Source organism: Ambystoma mexicanum, chromosome 8 (genome assembly GCF_040938575.1).
Source record: "Ambystoma mexicanum isolate Mex_15411 chromosome 8, UKY_AmexF1_1, whole genome shotgun sequence".
Lineage (NCBI taxonomy): Eukaryota > Metazoa > Chordata > Amphibia > Caudata > Ambystomatidae > Ambystoma > Ambystoma mexicanum.
This window is the reverse complement of record NC_090929.1, coordinates 1,193,391,809-1,193,411,137: the sequence shown is the minus strand read 5'-3', so window position 1 is coordinate 1,193,411,137 and position 19,329 is coordinate 1,193,391,809. Positions and strand designations below refer to the sequence as shown.

At 48.8% G+C, this 19,329-nt stretch overlaps 1 protein-coding gene across 6 annotated transcripts in view; it reads right to left on the bottom strand.

The window, feature by feature from the left end:
- Positions 1–12,721: 12,721 nt before the first annotated feature.
- Positions 12,722–19,329, bottom strand: part of ATAD1 (ATPase family AAA domain containing 1) — a 791,357-nt gene continuing 784,749 nt past the window's right edge. For 3 of the 6 annotated variants that reach the window (XM_069611287.1, XM_069611289.1, XM_069611290.1), the window contains one exon: positions 12,722–13,673. In XM_069611287.1, the coding sequence (XP_069467388.1) occupies positions 13,556–13,673 (118 nt within the window). In that variant the 3' untranslated portion in view covers positions 12,722–13,555. The remainder of the gene's footprint in view (positions 13,674–19,329) is intronic. The other 3 variants (XM_069611286.1, XM_069611285.1, XM_069611288.1) reach the window with 1 other exon arrangement.

Below are 19,329 nucleotides of genomic sequence, written 5' to 3'. Positions count from 1 at the left end.
TGAGTAATGTATCTCTTCTGAGGCTTGTTGAATCTGCTTAGAGGACATGCTGTGCATAGATTAGCGAGCAGTGTTAGAAGAAGGAGGTGGGATGTGAGAAGGGTCATGAGCAAATAAATGTCTTAAAACCGCTTGTCCCACTTGAGTATGTGTCTTGGAATGGGGGTCAATGCAGTAGTGCTGAGTAAAAGTGTGAATATAGCTCCAAGTAGCTGCTTTGCAAATGGTGTCAAGGGGTACATTTGCAATGTAAGCCTGAGTGGCCCCAATGCCTCTAGTAGAGTGGGCTCTTGGTGTGAAAGGCAGAGTTTTTTCAGAAAGAGAGTAACACAGCTGGATACAGTTAACAATCAACTTAGAGATGGCACCTTTAGAGACGCGATCTCCCTCTCTGCCTGTAGCTACGGAGACAAACAGCTGATCTGTTTTCCTTAGCGGTCTGGTCTTGTTTATATAGTAGAGGACCGCCCTACGCACATCTAGGGTGTGTAGTTTCACCTCAGCCGAGCTTTGTGGGTCTTGGAAGAAAGCCGGAAGCTCGATGGACTGGTTCACGTGGAATTTAGAAATAAACTTAGGCGAGAACCTAGGGTGTGTACATAAAACCAGTTTATCTTTATGACCTGTAAAGAATGGATCCTGCACTGACAGAGCCTGAATTTCACTGCTACTAAGAAGGCTGTCTTATAAGTCAGGTGTTTGAGACTGCTTTTATGCATGGGTTCGAATGGGGGGGCCCATGAGTTTAGATAGCACCACATTAAGGTCCCATCCTGGTGGTGGGTTTGAAATAGGAGGGTGAAGTCTCTTTATTCCTTCCATGAAAGCTTTAACCACTGGTATCTTCCACCACGACACCTTGTTATGGGATGTGGTGTATGCTGACAGCGCTGCGAGGTGTACCTTCATTGAGTTAAATACCAGTCCTGCATCCAGCAGGTGGAGCATGTATGTGACAATTGTGGAAGGAGTGCAATCAACTGGGTTGACTGGCTTGTTCTGGTACCAGATAACGAATCGTTTCCATTTGTCAAAGTAGCAGTGCCTCGTGTTTGGCTTCCTAGATTCCTTTAGGATGTCCATACACCTCTGAGATAATCTGAGATGTCCGAACTCTATGACCTCAGGAGCCATGCTGCTAGGTTCATTGAGTTGGGTTGATGATGCACTGTTTGACCTTGGTGCTGGGACAGTAGGTTGTACCAGCCCTGGAGGTTGATGGGTTCGCACACCGCTAGTCTGCGTAGGTGTGGAAACCACGGTTGTCTCGCCCACATGGGAGCAACTAGGACGAGCGTCATTGACTCCGTTCATCTTGTTGACCACCTTCCTGATGAGGTGTTGGTGGAAAAGCGTACGCAAACATCCCTGACCAGTTCATCCACAGGGTGTTCCCCTGGGAGTCTGGCTGGGGGAACCTGGATGCAAAACCTGGGCACTGTCTGTTTTCGCTTGTGGTGAATAGGTCTATAGTGGGGAAACCCCACTGAGAGAAGATATCTTCTACGATTTCTCTGTGTAGACACCATTCGTGTTCCTCTGGGAGGGGATCTCTGCTCAAAGCATCCGCCAGAGAATTGAGATCCCCTGGAACATGTTGAGATGACAGGAAGATCTTCCGTCTGAGTGCCCATATCCAAATGTTCTGGGCAAGCTTGGACAGATTTGGCGAACGAGTGCCTAGCTGCTTGTTTATGTAAAACATGGCTGTAGTACTGTCCGTCCGGATCTGCACTGACAGATTGAGAAGGTAGGGCTCGAACGCTTGAAGCGCTCTGAATACTGCCAGAAGCTCTAGCAGGTTGATGTGATTCTTGGCCACTGAGTGAGACCAGAGACCGTGAGCTTTGTGGTGGAGGAGGTGATCTCCCCACCCTGTCAGGCATGCATCGGTTGTGACTACCGTCTGTATCTCGGGATCGTAAAAGGGTTTCCCCTTGGACAGATTTTCTCTTGTCCACCAGTGAAGGCTTTGTACCAGTGTTGGCGAAACGACCACTAGATCGTCCCACTGACCACTTGGCTGAGACCACTGTTTCACCAACCATTCCTGCATGGGACGCATGCGCAGGAACAGGTAAATACATGACGCCATCATGCCTAGCAAACGCATTGCTTTGCGTACCGTTATCTGGCGACCGGCCTGATATTGCGGAATTTGAAGCAGTATATTCCGAATTCTTTCCTCTGATGGAAAGGTCAACCCCTCTTGCGTGTCTAGGATAGCTCCTAGGAACTGTTTGGAGGTGCTTGGCACCAGACTTGACGACTTCTCGTTTATTGAGAAGCCTAATTCAAAGAGGAGGTCGATCGTCCTTTGAATGTTTGTTCTGCAAATTATTGGGGTCTCCCCCGTGATGAGCCAGTCATCCAGGTAAGGGTACGCCGGGATTGCCTCCCTGCTTAGGTGTGCTGCCGCCACCGCCAGTCCTTGGTGAATACCCTTGGAGCCGAGGTTATCCGGAAGGGCAGTACCTTGAACTGGTAGTGCCGCCTGTCCACCTTGAAGCGCAAGTACTTTCTGTGCGCTGGGAACATGGAAATATGAAAATCGGCATCTTTCATGTCCAATGTTGCCATGTAATCCCCCTTTTTTAGGAGGGGGATTACCTCATGGAGAGTAGTCATGCAAAATTTTTGGGGCTTGACATACTTGTTTGCAGGCCGTAAATCCAATACTGGGCGCATTGTCAAATCTTTTTTTGGCACAAGCAAGTAAGTTGAATAAATACCCTTGTTTACCTGGTGTCCCGGGACGAATTCTATCACGTCCTTTGCTAGAAGATTGACGATCTCCTCGAGGAGGATCTTCTGGTGGTCCAAAGAATGTATTCTTTGTCGTGGAGGGTGGTTTGGGGGACGCTCTAACAGTTCTATGCAGTATCCTGCGGACACTGTGGACAGCACCCATCTGTCTGAAGTGATCCCTTCCCAAGCTTGGGTGAAGTTGGAAATGCGTACCCCTACTGGGGATGTGTGAGAAGGGACCCTGAACGGAACGTCACTGTTTTGGTGGAGGTGTGCCGCCGCCTCTACCGGGGCTGCCTCTACCCTTACCACGCCCTCTCTTATTACTCCTGCCATAACTCTGGGTAGACTGCTGGCTGTTTTTCCATTGTGTACCCTGCCCCTGGGAATAGTTAGACCCTCTTTGGGAATTTTGTACACGTGGGTGTCGAAAATTGCCATTCCCTCTCTGGTTAGGGGGTTTATTGGTTAGTTGGCCTAGGGATTTGAGTGTCTCATACTCGTCCTTGGCATTTTTCAGCGCGTCCTTGACCGCCTTTCCAAACAATAGATCCGGCTCCACCGGTTTGTCTATCAATGAAGCCTGGGTTTCGGCTTTGAAACCAGACTGTCACAACCAAGCATGCCTTTTGATAACAGCACCTTCTGTTATCAATCTGCCGGCGTTATCCGCGGCATCAAAGGTTGCTTTTAATATGCAACCGGACACGGCTCTTCCTTCTGCCGAAACTCGTGCCAATTGGCTTTTTAAGGGTTCTTGGGCGGAATCTAGGAGTGCCGCGACTTCTTCCCACTGATGGCAGTTGTAACTTGCCAGTAGGGTGGTGGAGTTGGCAATCCTTGCCTGGTAGGTGGAAGTGGAGGCTACTTTCCTGCCCAAGCCATAAATCTTCTTGCTCTCCTTGTCGGGAGGCGCTTCTGACGATGACAAGGGTGTTCCCTCCCTCTTACGGGTGTTAGTAACTACCAGGGAGTCCGGTTTCAGATGCCCTCTTATGTACAGTGGGTCTGTTTGGGCTGCCCTGAAAAGCTTCTGAACTCTGGGGTTTACCGCCCTAGTGAGATAGGGATTAACAAGGGAAGGGTCTATTCTCCTTTGTATAGACTTAAGGATAGGGATGGCCTGGGCAACAGGTCTCCTTTCTCCCACTAACTCCTCGGCAAAATCCATCTCTTCTTGCGCACCCTGGGTGTCAATGTGAAAGTGTTCTGCTGCTCTGGACAGCACTTCATTCAAAAGAGGCTGGTTATCGACAGGGGAGTTGGTAACCAGGGGTTATTTATCTACCGGGGAATCTAGCCTGTAGGTTTCTGGGTTGTCCTCCTCCTCCTCTTGGTCCTCGTCCTCCCCATAGTAGCCTGTCCAAGTTTGTTCTTCCAACATGCCCAAATCTGGATCCTCATAAAGGGATGGATCTCCTGGATATTGATAATAGGGCTGTATACTGAAGGGGTCTGAAGTAGGAGCTTCAACCCGGGACTTCTTACTTGGGGGTATAGGATCCCTAGAGCTCCCTCCCTGAGGGAGTTGACCCGTCTGGGGTAAAAGAGAGAAAGTGTTCAGGGTTTTTGGCATAGAAATCTGCCAATGATGACATCCTTGACATGACTGTCTATGTCATCAGTAGACCACTCTTGAACTGGGAATGATTCTTCCTTGAAGACCTTTCCCTGTTTTATCTAGACTAGACCTACTGGTTTGAACAGAGGTCTTTGGGATAACAGAAGACCGAGACTTGTCCATCTGTTTAAGTGGGGTAGAAAGTCTTTGAGGTGTGGAAGTAGGCTGAGACTGCTACCTCTTTTGTTTTTCCCCTTCCCCGTGTGTTGAATAGTGTTTACCCTGTTTTTTAGCCCCTCCGGAGACTTTCGACGCCTGGCGCCGAGGTTCGGGGGTAGTGTCCCTATCTCTGTTTAGTCGAGGTTGGGACTCGGGAGCAGCCGTTGCGCGGCCTGTTGACGCCGACTTCTGGAGTGCGGGCTGGGGATAGAGGTCGGTTTCGTCTTCTGACGATCGAACCTCCATTACCTTGGGGAGCGAGGCACTTCTGGAAACCGTGGATGGTTGCCTGGAGTCATGCGGCGATCTAGATCGAGAACGCCCAGAGGACACCAAATCGGACCGTTCTGTATGTGCCTCTTTCCGAGTACTCGGCGTGCGCATCGAGCGAGTCTCGGTTGGACTTCATGTGTTTTGTGGAAGTGCTGTGGGTAGCGCTTGTGTCGCCGGGGGTCTTCCCCATAGCCGCCTTGCCGGACGACCTTCCGAGGTCGGGGACTTGCCCTTGGCTGTCAATTGACGCCACGTTGCCCTCACCGTCCAAAAGCACGGCGTCGCTGCCATCACTGAAGGCGCCCTACGCTGCCATGGCCTCTTGACGCCTGGCGTGGTGGGCCCAACGCTTGATCGAACGGTCCTCGAGTGTTTTCGGTTAGAACCTACTACACGCTCTGCAGTTAGCCTCGGGGTGGTCCCTCGGTAAGCAGAGATTGCACGTGGCGTGCCTGTCAACCCAAGGGTACTTGCGGTTGCACTTGGGGCAAAATTGGAAAGGGGTACCCTCCATACACACCTTGTGGCAGCGGGCTAATAAGTGTAGGAATATATAAGAATGTACCTATATACCAAAAGAGTGTAGAGTATGTCCACCCCCCACTCTCCCTACTTGCAGGGCCGAGGCCAGAGGCCTTCCTAGTCCCGGGCCGAGGCCAGAGGCCTTCCGAGGCCCAAATCCGTCATGCAGCTCTCGACGGTCGATTCTTTCTCCGTGCCGGCGTCGAGTGTAATGTTCGGTGACTCGACGTTGGGGTGGAGAAATGGGGAAATAACAATATTTTAGCAAAAGTATGGCTAAAGCCAGGGAACTCTGCGGAATGAATCCGACCAGTATGGCGGAAAAAAAACAATCAAAGGGTCCTAGACGCGTGAGGGATCACGGGTACAGTGGACGTCACACTAGGGATAGTATTACTGGCACGCCCTGTGTCGATGCCCATTTTCGAATTTCGAAAAACAAACTAATACTCTGCAGCTTCCACTAGATGTCGGCCTATGCACAGCATGTGATCTAAGCAGATTCAACAAGCCTCAGAAATATTCTTCACAGAACTCGAGGCGTGCTGAATGTCCGAAGCAACCGAACTGCGGAAAAACGGAACTGAGGCCAACGGGCGCCGCGCGTGCTACTTACACACCCGATGACGTCACCCTCGACGGAGGCCTTCAAGGGACCATTGACTCGACATCGACGCACGGCGCCCTCTGCCGAAAAGATTTCCAAAGAGCAGCAAAGCTGCTGGATGGAATACATCTAAGATGAGGAATACGTTGGAGGACATAATCCACTCGAATAGAGTGCCATTTAGAAAGAGAATGCAGGATAGTGATCTGGAGATAAAGTGGAGGACCGAGTGAGCGGTGGGACAGACCAAAGGGTAGGCATAGGTCCTAAGTGAAAAGAATAGTGAGGACAGTAAGAAGGCAGGAGTACGAGTTGGGGAAGCCTGGTGAAGTAAGAGGAACAAAAGGTTAGGTGGGAGAGGGGTGTGGTATTTGAAAATGAAGCAATACATGAAGGTGGTGCTTAACTTGTCAGGTGATTAGGGATCCCACTGAGAGCAGGGGCAGTGGTCCTTAACCCATTCAGACATGAACAGGACTAAACCGGTGCTGCCCTTAGCCTTGATGGCCTTTGTAGGAGATGCCTGGTGACTGTACACTGTAGGTGTTATTGATAGAGTAGGCACATGTTCAGACAGACCAAAAGGCAGACTGATGTTAAATAGCAGCTTTCGAGGAAAGGACCAGGCAGTTGCAGGGTCTCGACCAGGTCTAGAGTGAAGTAGTCCTTGAGCAGCCCTCTAATCAATTGGGCTCTGGGGCAGAGTGAGAAAGAACATGGGTTCACACAGACCACTCCGAGGGCAGCTAGTAGTTAAAATGTCAGCCTTTGCAGACAGGATCAGGATTGAGTACGTATGGGCGAAGTGGGATACGGAGTTGAATTTTCAACAGACCGACTGAGTAGAAGAAATGCTGTATAAATACAAGGTATGTGTGCTTAATACCACACTTAAGCTTATAAACTTTGGGCTTATAAATTTATTTAAAAAGCATTTCTAACACTAGCTATTGTTGTAGATGGCCCGAAGAACACACCAACTCCCAGAGACAATTCAAGAGTTTATATTTCAATCTGTAGAAAATGGCTCTAACGGCAGTCCTTGTCTCTCTCGTCTAGGTTAGGGAGGTACTGCCCATACTCAGGACTCATAACCCAGGCTGGTACTAGAGATTGGTACCCCCCCCCTACTATTTAATCTCTATTTACCTTAACAAGATGGCCCAAAGGCAAACATCTATTTAGGCTTCCTCTGGGAATAATCTAGGAGCTCCAATGCAAGGATTTCCCAATGATGTGATTCATGTTTTGGGCCTTCCAGACACTTAAGTCATACTTTATCTTGTCCTTCTGGATTCTGGTGTTCATCTCCCTATTTCTCTCTGTCACTTTCCCTTTCTATTCTCCGCTCTTCAATTGCACCCACTGTGCCTTTCCTTTCTCACCCTAGCTCTTCCTCCTCTATTCCTCTGATGTTCCTCCTGCTATGGTCTACCTCCAACCCTAGTACCCATCACTCTTCTCTCCATGCCACTACTAATCTTCCCCTCTCCAAACTACTCCTACTCTTCCGCTCTCCACAGCGCTATTACTCCCCTCTCCACACCACTATTCTCTCTCCACACCACTATTCCCTCTCCACACCCACTTAATGACTCCCTATTTCTCTTTCAGACACCTACTCCCTACTCACTTCTGTCATTCCACGTACACACACGTGTATTGATCTCCTAGTACCACTTCCTCTCACGATACCTCACCTTGCACACTGTCTGAATAATCTGCCTCCATGCTCCTCTCCAACATCCTTCGTCCGCCTGGTTTCTGGGTCTGCCTCCACCTCCTCTGACTTCACCTGAACAAACCATAACATCTTGGGTCTCCTTTTATCCTGCCCCTTTTCCTCCAATGGATGTCCTCCCCTGCTGGTTCCACAGGCCAATTCGCCCAAAGACATAAAAGGGGTCCAAGCCCCTCCCCTTTCTCATGTGTGGGCTCACCTGGCAATAGCAGCACGCTGCTGTGAATTCATGAGTTCATTCCAGTTAATGTGAGGGTCTTCCTGGCTCGTTGGTCTATTCGTATGGCTGAGGAGCCACTCCATGACACCATAACAGGTAAGTATCATTATTTGATAAAGCAGTTGGCAACTCACTGCATCTGTGCCGATATTCACCTGGTTCGCTCCTGTTGGATCACAAAGTGGCTTTGCTTTATCCTATTGCCATTTGGGGTGCATGCTTCCTCCATAATTTGCTGGAGTGCCTCTCAGGATGTTCTGTTGTCCTCTGCCCACTGTGCATGCTGGAACCTGTGTGTTTCTACAAGAAAAAGAAACAAACTGGCCAACATCATGCAAGGCAGGTATGCAGTGCTTGATAGCTGTTATGTTATGTTAGCAGCACTTCTAAAGCGCACGTACACCCGGGGGCATCTTGGCGCTGTGGAGGCAGGCAGAAAGGAACGAAGCTAGAAAATCAGGGTTTTTAAACCTCGCCGAAAAGCAAGATGATTGGTAGTGTTGCGTAGCGGGAGGGGAAGGTCATTCCACATTTTAGCAGCAGCAACAGAAAAGGCACGGCCACCCTTATGGGCCATCTTAAAATAAGGTACAACCACCCGTCGGGTGGTAAGAGAACGGAGAGTGCGGGAGGGCTGATAGGGAGCGAATTTTCTTTGCAGATATTCTGCTCCAAATCCGTAAAACACCCGATGAACTATGCACATAGACTTCAACAGATTACGTTGAGCAACAGGGAGCCAATGAAGTTGTCGCAATACTGGGGTCATGTGGGCTCCAAAAGGGGGATGGATAATGGAACGAGCTGCAGCACTTTGAAGCAGCTGCAGCCGGCCAATCAGGTAGGCAGGTTGTGCCAGGTAAAGTGAGTTGCAGTAGTCAAGGAAACTAAGGACCAAGGCAGCCACAACCGGGGCCTGACTGGCAGGGGGGGATGAAGGGAAGGACTTTACGAAGGACCCTAAGTTTGAAATGACCTGATTTGCAGACTGCTCCGACTTGCTCATCCATGGTAGGGTAACCGAAAAACGAACTCCAAGATTTCTCACTGTTGAGACGGGTAAAGGAAGTGGGCCCAATGACGGGGGCCAGAAGTCGGCTGTCCAGAACACATGAGGGGTAGAAGTACCCACAACCAAGACTTCAGTTTTTGTGCCGTTTAACTTAAGGCAGTTCAGCGTCATCCATAGACCAAGATCCTGCAAACACTTTTTTAATCTATGGGCTGTATCAAGGTTGGTTAGGTCAAGACGGACCAGTAGCTGTGTATCATCTGCATATGAATAGAAGTGGAACCCATGGGACTCGATAAGGAACAGCAGATACCTTATATAAATGTTAAACAGAATAGGGGAAAGTGCCGAGCCCTGAGGGACACCACAAGAAAGGGAAACAGGAGCAGAGCAGAGCAGAAAGGAGGAAGCGAGATTGGTAAGGAAGGCTATGAACCAATCAAGAACTTGACCTGAAATTCCGGCCTCAGAGAGCCGAGAAATAAGAAAATGATCGACGGTGTCGAACGCAGCCGACAGATCTAAAAGCAGGACTGCTCCAACACCGCCCTGGTCGACAAGACGCATACGGTCATCCATCACCGAGTTAAGGACAGACTCGGTCCCTCTCCCAGGTCGGAAGCCAGATTGGAAGGAGTCAAGAAACTGTGTGGATTCCAAGAATGTGGATAGTAGTGGCGACACAAGTAACTCCATAACCTTCATCGGGAAAGGTAGGTGTGAAATGGGACGATAATTAGCCATTATTTCAGGGTCGAGGGAAGGCTTTTTAAGCAAGGGGATCACTAAAGCATGTTTAAGTGAATCCGGAATCACTCCCGTAGTGATAGAGTTGTTGACTGCTGACATGATAAAATCAATCAGGTCTACTGACGTCTCCTGCAAAAGAGCGAGTGGTATAGCATCAATAGGGGATGCAGATTTGAGCTTTTGAATAGCAGAAAGAACCTCAGTATTGGAGAAGAGGGGGAAAGATATCAGCAACAGCAGCAGCCTCCACCATGATGTTATCTAGAATGGTGGTTATTTTAGAGAGAAAGAAAGTAGAGATTGAGTCGCAGAGCACTTGGGAGGGGGGAACAGTATCTTGTGCTAGTTTAGGTGTGGAAAGAGATTGCACTAGATCAAATAGTGCCTTGGGCTTGTTAATAGCCTCCTCAACAGTTTGAGCGAAGTAGGCTTTTTAGCGATACTGTGTACAAGCATTTCGGCACTGTAAGAAGGGACAGGGACATGGCCAACTACCACCTACCCCCTATGGGGTAGGTCTAGATTTGGCTTCCATTTTGGTAGACTTCCGACACCCAGGCTTAGAGGGGGTTCCTATGCCCTCTTGGCAGGGTCAGTTCACTGACCCGGTCACACTACGCTGCATAAGATTAAAGCCAGGGGTGCTCAGATGTGTGAGTCATGCAAGCACAAAAGCCATTTCATATGGTGTTGTATTGCACAGGTTTGCAGAAATTGCGGAAAAACAGATCAACACATCTGGAAGAACTCACAGGTCATGTGTTTGTTTATTATTTATAAAGCGCTCCACACCCGTAGGCATCTGGGCTTGTTAAGAGTTATTAAGCAGCACTTGTTAAGACTGATTCTCATAAGGAATAAAGCTTTAAACCCGAACAAATTGTTGCATACAGCATTGTACTCACCAAATGACTTTGGTTCCTAGGTGTCATAAAATTCAGAAGCAATTTGCAAAGTAGACCATAGCGATAAGGGACATAGCCAAAGCACAAGACAGTGTGCTTTGACAATTAACAGTTTAATTTACTCTATATGGGAGGCATTTGCATATTTATTAAAGTGTTCATTCCACCGGATTCCATACAATTATATATTTAAATGAAGTCCTCAAGACTTACTGTATTGAAACCTCCAGCTGGGAACCCGAAAGAAATAAGACAGATGACAAATTTAAGAAGAATGTGATATTGTTACACTATGTTCTAGAGAGATGAACTGGAAACCAGGATTGGTATGCAGATTTCTGAAGTGCGTTCTTAGTTGGGGTGGAGATGGCAGGAGATAAGGTGGTGGCATTCATTATTAATTTCTGTATTCATACAATATGGATACTGTCATGAATCTGATTGTGTTATCACTCCTTTCCCAGTGATGACTTCTCCCCATGTGGTCAGGGGAAGGTAGTCGCTACCTGATCCGGACCCTGGGGGGTGTCTATTTGAGGGATGGTCACACGTGGGAGGCAATTCCTCAAGGGACTGGCATGTCATCATCAGATGAGGCATGGTATCCCGCTCTTTCTTTTGAGGATACCCTGACCATTCCCCATGCTTTGATGGCATATTGTTATAACCCCCTCACACACCTAGGAAGACTCCTGAGAACACTGTCCTAGACTCTGCATACAAGTTGCCAAAAACAGACTTCCATTTCCCTAAATGCGAAAGTACTGTGATGAAGAAAATGAGCCGAGTAATGAGGAACATAAGTGGCCAGGAGCACAAGATGCGCTCTAGTTGTTGTAGCAACATGTCTGATGCTGGGAGATTTAAACCGGCAAACCAACTGACAATCAGAGGCTGGCTGAAGAACTCAAGTCTGTTCAGTAGTAGCTGAGGGACTGCATCGCTGGTGCAAGATTCTTGGAGCCAACCGGCGCACAGAAAAGACAGAGAAGAGCTGGGAAAAGGATATGGTATTCTGGAAGGACACCCGAAGCAGGAGAAAGGCTCCAGAGCTACTGTGAATCAGCCTTCACACCGCCCAGGCCTGGAGAGATGCCGGACAGACGAGCGGGAGCCACATGAGAGACGGAAGCTACAGTGCAGAAGCGGCAGAAGGTAGCGGAACGCTGAAAAGCCACCACAGGCATACCACAGAAGAATCTGCTTGCGCCATCAAGAGCCGGCGAGTCCACCCGAGGGAAACAGGGGCATATTGGCAACCCTGCCGAGAGCAAACCATGGCAAATGCAATATATATGGGAGAACAAGCAAATGAATGTTACTGAAAGAGACAGAGTGAAGTAGATTCAAAAGACTGTCAAGTTTGTATATGTATGCTGAACACATGAGAAACCCCCTGGAGCGAGAATATACCAGACAAATTCAAGTGACAAGACAAAACCCCTGTCAAGAACATATACCAGGCAGATTTAAGTCACAAGAGGAAAGACCTGGCAGGAGAGTATACCAGGCAGTTGCAAGTGTGTTCAAATAAGAAAGCCCTGGTAGGGAAGCACACCAGGCAAGGACAAGCTGAACAGTATACATTAAATACATTACCTAAAGATATCTTGAGAAGGATATATCAGGACTAGCAAAAAGGCTGTGTTAAGACATATTGAAGAGGAGTCCAGGGGAAGGGAACTACCCCCTGGAACAAGGTATTCTACCCTTCTGGAACTTTTGTGTTGGAGTTACACCTTTTCCTTTTGAACATGTGTGCACGACTTAAGGCCAAAGACATTTTCACTTTCACCTTAGAGTTGATTTTTAGTATGTGAGGGCTAGAGTACTACTTTGGACACAGGATGTTTGCTTTTGACATTCTGACAGACCCTTAGTTTTGTTTGAGGTACGGAACAATCTCCTAGTGTATGGATAGAGAGACATTTGCCAAACCCCCTTTCTTTTGTCAATACAAGTTTATGGCCCAAATCATGAACCCCCTCTGTCCGTGTATCATTCTTGGCTCCTGAACTTTAAAATAACTGAGTTTTATCAATATATTGAGTGTGTTAGTCATCCATGTCGACCAGCAGCAAAGATATCCTTATTTAATATATTCTGAAACAAATCATTCATGTATTACACAGCTCTTATTTTGTCATTCAGAACTAAAACAAGTAACTCTTTCAAGTCATTTATTTCTGATGGGTGTCTCAAAATTGTGTTGGTTGATTGGGCTGTATGACATTTCAATTATACAAACTTTAATTTCTACCAAAATGTTGTACATTAACATGTAATAACTTTAAAAATATATATTCTGCTAGTAAACAAAATAAAACATGTTCAAAATAAATATACATGCATTTATACATTATTCACAACTGGATTATGCTTCATGTAAAAAGATACATTAAGCATTAAAAGATGACGTCCTTTAAACTACAAAATTCAAGGCATTATCTAACAGGAAATTTTACAAAATTGTTAATCATTGCTACGTACAGCAAAATAAAGGCAAAAGCGACTTTAATTATTTTTGAATTTTGAAAACATTTACTAAGCATATAACTGATGCCATCCAGCTGAGAATTATTTCACCCATCACAATTTGACAGGAATATTGAAAGGCTTATGAGCAGGAAAGAAGTTCTACCAAATTCTAAAATAGTAATGATGAAGTCAAAATGCCCCACATGGTTTTGAAACATTGCTGAGAAATTAAAAATTGTGATTTTTATTAAGATACTGCAGCAACAAGACATTTTTATTACAAAATAAAATACAATGATGCATTTAAAGATGGCTATATTGTTCCACTCCATTCTTTGTACACAGGTCTCGTCTGCTCTATGGTCCAATAAATAGAATTCAGAATTGTTCAAATATCTGAATTTGAAAATCCCTTTTTACAGGGGGTATTTCTTCCTTACACGGGATGTTCCCGAACGAATACATTTGATGACCATTGGCCATAAACGACAATGTCAGAGTGCATGCTATGTTTTAGTATCAATCTACATTAACATGAAGTAAAACATTCTGGAACGTCGTGTCCTTAGATTTCTTCATTTTAACAATCGACTTTCGCAAATCATTCTCATGCATCGGTCGGATTTCATCATAAAAGCTGAAAAAATATTGAAAATGTTAAAAAAAATCTGTACATTAATTTAAAAAAGTCATGAATGCATGAACTAATAAACAGTAAGAACCAACTAAAATTAGTTTCACACCTATTATTTTCTGTGAACAACAGTAAAATTATAACAAATGAACGTGGCTCTAAAAACTGACAATGGGTAGGAATGCTTGATCGTTCATTTCAATGCAAATGTTTACAAAATCAATTTTCTTTCTATAGATGAAAGTGAAGTACAGAAGGCAGGAGAGCCCACAAATGTAATGTAAGATGGTCTTATATAGAGCAATATGTTGTGGCCTCGCTGGAGACGGTTCTGTAAGAAAAGGGGTGGGGGTTCTTAGATGGAGGACGAGACAGATTTTAAACCACTGATGTTGATGAGTGCAGGTCGATGTACCTGGGGTGTAGTTAAGATTTTAAGTGTTTGGCTGTTTGGGATTATGTTTGAGAGGAGGTCCCCCAAAAGCTGAAAAAATAAAGTGGTCAAATTCTGGGTTAGCCACTAATATGGGGGAGTGGGTTAGACCTAAAGAATTGAGCTTTGTCATAGCACGATTAATGTTATATGATATGATATGGCATTTGTAACGCGCCTACACACACACACACACACGTGTTTCAAGGCGGGACGAGGCGGGGGGAACAAGGGGAGACGACAATGATCCTACTAGGCCAGGTGTCATTCAGATCGTGCAAGTGCAAGGGTAAGGGGGAGGGGAAAAGTGGAAGGGGAGAGGGGAAAGTGCAATACATGGTTAGTAGAATACAAGATAAATAATAGGGCCAGCTGGTGGCAAGTGCAAGGTAAGTGCCGGGAGAAGGGGCTGTAGGATACAGAGAGTCCCGTAGTGCAGGTAGGCAGTGCAGGGAAGAGTGGCTGGGCCAAGGACCGAGATCGGCGAGTGGCCCAGTTGCAGATTCAGTGTAGGTTCAGTGATTTTAGCAGGGGAGAGAGGGAGAGAAAGCGGAGGCAAAGAGGAAGGTTTTGAGGTGCTTCCGGAACCGGAGATGGTTCTCCTCAAGTTTCAGGGAGGCGGGAAGGCTGTTACAGAGGGAGGCCCCTGCTCGAGAGAGAGATCTACCCCCAGCTCGTTGCTTGGAGAAGCGGCTGACCCTGAGGTAGTTGGAGGTGGATGAGCGAAGAGCTCGAGAAGGAAGATATTTAGGAAGAGAGAGTTGAAGGTATTTTGGCCCAAGGCCCCAGAAGGCCTTGTGGACAATGCAGAGGGTTTTGAACTTAATCCTCGCAGCCACTGGGAGCCAGTGTAGTGATTTCAGTCCTGGAGACATACGGTCCCTGGGCTTGAGGCCAAGGACAAGTCTCGCAGTCCTGTTCTGGATGAGTTGCAAAGGGCGTAGAGTAGAGGCAGGAAGATTTAGATAGAGGCTGTTACAGTAGTCCAGCTTCGAGAGAACCAGGGCTCTGGAGACAGTGAGCTTTTGGGGGAAGGAGAGAAAATGAAGGATACCTCTGAGGAGGTGTAGCTGGTAGTGTGACTTCTTAGAGACGTCAGATATGTGAGGAAAGAAAGAGTGTGGAGTCGAAGATGACCCCAAGGTTTTTTGCCTTGCAGGTAGGAGCAGGAAGAGTGCCAAGGGAGGCCGGCCAGAGAGCTGCAGGGAAGGAGGGAGTGGGTGTGCCGATAAGGAGAATCTCAGTCTTACTGGCATTAAGGCAGAGGTCGTTGGCGGCACACCATTCCTGGATAGCAGAAAGACAGTAAGAGATGAGGGAAAGGGAAGTGGAAGAGGAGGCCGAGGGTAGCCTGAAAATGAGCTGGGTATCATCCGCGTAGCACTGAAAGTTGGGACAGAGAGCAGCGATCCGGTGAGCAAGAAGTGCCAGATACTGGTTGAACAGCCAGGGGGAGAGGTTAGATCCCTGGGGGACCCAGGGAAGGAACCCAGTTGGACCTGGGAGGGTCGATTGGAGAGGAATGTGGTCAGCCAGACCAGAGCTTGACCAGTGATACCCAGGTTATCACGGAGACGGTTGAGCAGGATGGTGTGGTTGACAGTGTCAAAGGCAGAAGAGAGGTCGAGCAAAATGAGAACACAAGGGGTGTTAGAGTCAAGGTTTGAGAGCAGGTCCTCACGGATGTTCAGGAGAGCAGTTTCCGTGCTTCTGGCAGCTCTGAAGCCAGACTGATGGTCATGAAGACTACCAACAGATTCAGCATGGAGATTAAGCTGGGAGATGGCCAGTTTCTCCAGGAGCTTGCCCAGGAAGGGAGTGATAGAGATTGGGCGATAGTTAGCTGGGCAGGAGGGGTCGGAGGAGGGTTTCCTAAGAACGGGGAGCGGCGCTGCTGCGCTCGTTACAGATGGCCGCCTGACGCGAGGCTCCGTGCTGAGAGGCGATATTTTGACAAATTCCCCTCTGGTGCACTGTTCTCCGTTCCACCACCAACCTCAAGACCTAGCTGTTGATCTCGCGCACCCGCAGGCTTGGATCCGTGCTTCGATGGAGATCTGCGGAGCTGATCTGAGCCCAAGGGCCGGCACTGCTCCGTCCCGCCTCTCGGCTCTGGCGCGTTTCCACCTTAGGATCGAGGGCCTGCAGTGGGGGAGGGGCGCGTGTGCTGTGCGCGGCATCCTCCCTCCTTCATCCGCTGGCGACCTGCGGCGTGGGGGCCTACATACTGTGTGGACCCAGAGGTCCTTCACACCCCGCTACTCCTCCCTTCCTGCGGGGACCCTCCACGTTGCACCCCCTACCAGGGGACCTCCCTATTGCCAGAGAACTGTGAGCCTGGATTCCTTTCAGACCTGGCGGTCCCTCCTACGCTGCACTTCGGAGCAGCGTACTGATGCCCTGTGCCTATACCAGTGTGGTGCCTCCTCGGACCTGGAGGCCCTCCACGCCGCAGAGCGCCCTGCTCCGCTGCCCCTGTCGGGCAGCATGCTGTCTCCTGGGGCCGTGGTTGCCTGTTGCCCTGGAGTGTATCGAGAGTTGCTGCCTCCTCCTGGATAACCGCAGTGAGTCCTGGGGCCCCCTGTTTCCATTGCTGTCTGGTCCCGGACACCACCTACCTTGCCCAGTACTGTCTTGAGACTGCCACCGGTGCCCATACCTTCTTCTACTATAGTGCTAGGGGGCCTCACTGGACAGCAATTGATATATCCCATCCCCCCATCCGACGCCAACGCTCCAGGTCGCCTGTGAACTGCCGGATAAAGATCCCTCCCTGTCCTGGGGCCCCTGGCTCTCCCTGAGGCACTCCACATTGAAAGCCCTCCTGCAGACCCAAGCCAGCCACGTCCTCTACTTGTGTGCATCTGGGATAGACCCGGGGGCCCTGCAGACCGCCTCTAACACCAGAACTGTACCCACCACTTGGACTGTGCGGCAAGCAGATCCCTAACTTCTCCAGTGCGCCCGTTGCACCGGAGGCCCCCGCCCTGACCATCTAACTGCTGTCGGTTTACCCCCCCATTTGCTGAGAGTCGGCACGCTGTGCGTTCTGACTGTCTACTCACTGACAGGCGAGGCCCTTGCTCCAATCTCTTCAGCGGAACCCTCAGTTATTGCTTTCCTGGACACTTGTATTGCGCTGCTACCACGCTGGCTCTTAGGCCTCAGCCCCCACTCCATACCACCAGAATAGTCCATTCTGATACCCTCTTCTGCGGCCGAATCAACTTACACCCACTGTGGTGGCCAGGAGAGGTCCCTCCTTGTCCCACTGGCGTGTGGCCAGCCACACTTCAACGGGCTCCACCTCTTACTATTGCTTCACACAGCGCTGCAACTTGACGTGTCTCCAAGTCCCTGAACACCCCGATCTGCTCACCTTTTGTTGCACCCTGACGCGCCCATTGCCTCCTTTGACCCCAGGGCCACCAACCCAGCTGACGCCATGACCAAGGGGATGCGGAAAGAAACAAAGCTCGATTAATATGTTTGCAAAGGCCGCTTCGGGCTCATCGGCGGGGGAACCCGACCAGGAGTCGTCTAATCCATCAACCTCGATTCCCTCGGAGTCACAGAAAATGATGGAATTTATCCGTGAGGGATACACTCCACTCCACAGTAAACAAGATGAAATGAACGGCACTATATCTTCCATTAAAGCCCATATGAAGGGGACGGACAGCCGTGTAGCCGAGATCGAGACACGAGTTAGCACCACTGAGGATCACCTGGGCTCTCTCAGGGCAGAGGTATCCGCGCTCTCTTCCCGCATCACCGAAGTTGAGAAAAAGAATGAGGATCTTGAATCACGCTCGCAGCGCAACAACCTCTGCATAATTGGAATACCCGAAGATAACATACAGGGACCTATGGAGGACTATGTTGAGCACACTTTATTGACACTACTTGATTCTCCAAAGCTCTCCCCACAATTTGTGATTGAGAGAGCCCACCGGGCCCTTACTGCAAAACCCAGGCCGGGCGCACCTCCCCGTCCTATTATAGCTAGGGTGCTTAACTTTCGCGATCGGGATGCCCTTCTTAGAGCAGCGAGAGCTAAGGGTGAACTCCTGCTGGGGGCCGCTAGGATCCATTTATATCCGGACTTCTCGGTGGCAGTTCAACGAAAACGTAAAACATTCCTGGCTGTGAAGAGAAGATTACGTGACCTGGAGGTCAAATACTCCATGCTATATCCTGCCAAATTGCGGATTGAACACTCCAACCGGGTGTACTTCACGATCCCTGAGGAGGTGTCCAGGTTCATCGATGAACACTTTCCTGGCTGATCCCCCTATCCGAGACGCCTGCCTTGTACCGCGGGGGTCCTCAACAGCCTGCATACCGTCCAGATGCCCACTAGCCCGGGTCACCCAATGGGCTTCGTAATGTGCAGGTGATCAATCAATATGTGACCTAACTCTCCTCTACACCTCCCGTCCACCACCTTAGTGGTTCCGATTCACATGTTGATGGATTCAGTTACATGTTTTGTATGACTACAGGGGAGGCCCCTCCCCCTGACCTTGAGAACAAGGTCTTCATTCTATTTGGCTGTGCCTTCCCCGCCCTCGTAGAGCCTTGCTCGGGTTGTGCACATGGCCACCACTAGGCACCACGTTTATCCTTCATGTGCCTTTCTGTTCGGAGCGTTGCCGACTGGCGGTTCACGGCCCCCTCGACGTTGATGCCATTGGTCGTTTGGGTTTGGGGTTATCATTCCTCTGTTTGGGGGAGGGATGTGAGAGGGGGTGGGCGATGTTGGGTTTTATGTTAAAAAAGGCTTGGCATTCATGAGAATAATGGAACGTGGGGCGACGCTGCTCTGTTGTTGCGGGATTGAGCGAGCAGTGCACTGTCCTTGGGGATCACTGTATTGTTATCCTGTAATCATTAACAAATATCCCTAGACTAATGATTGAAGACAATCTAACACTCATGAGTTGGAATGTGCGGGGCCTGGGGAACTACAACAAAAATTAGACAATTACAGCTACAAGCCGAACGACATGGGGCCAAAATCCTATTTTTGCAGGAGAAACATGCCTGCGCTGAACACTCTGGAAGGTTCGCCAAAACTTGGGGCCCTCAAAGGTACTTCACCTGCTACTCCACTCAGAGCCGTGGAGTCATGACTCTGATCCATAAGAGCCTCAAGTACAATTCCATATCCACACAGATCGATCCCCAGGGCAGATATGTCCTCCACGGCGCCCTGCAGAAAAA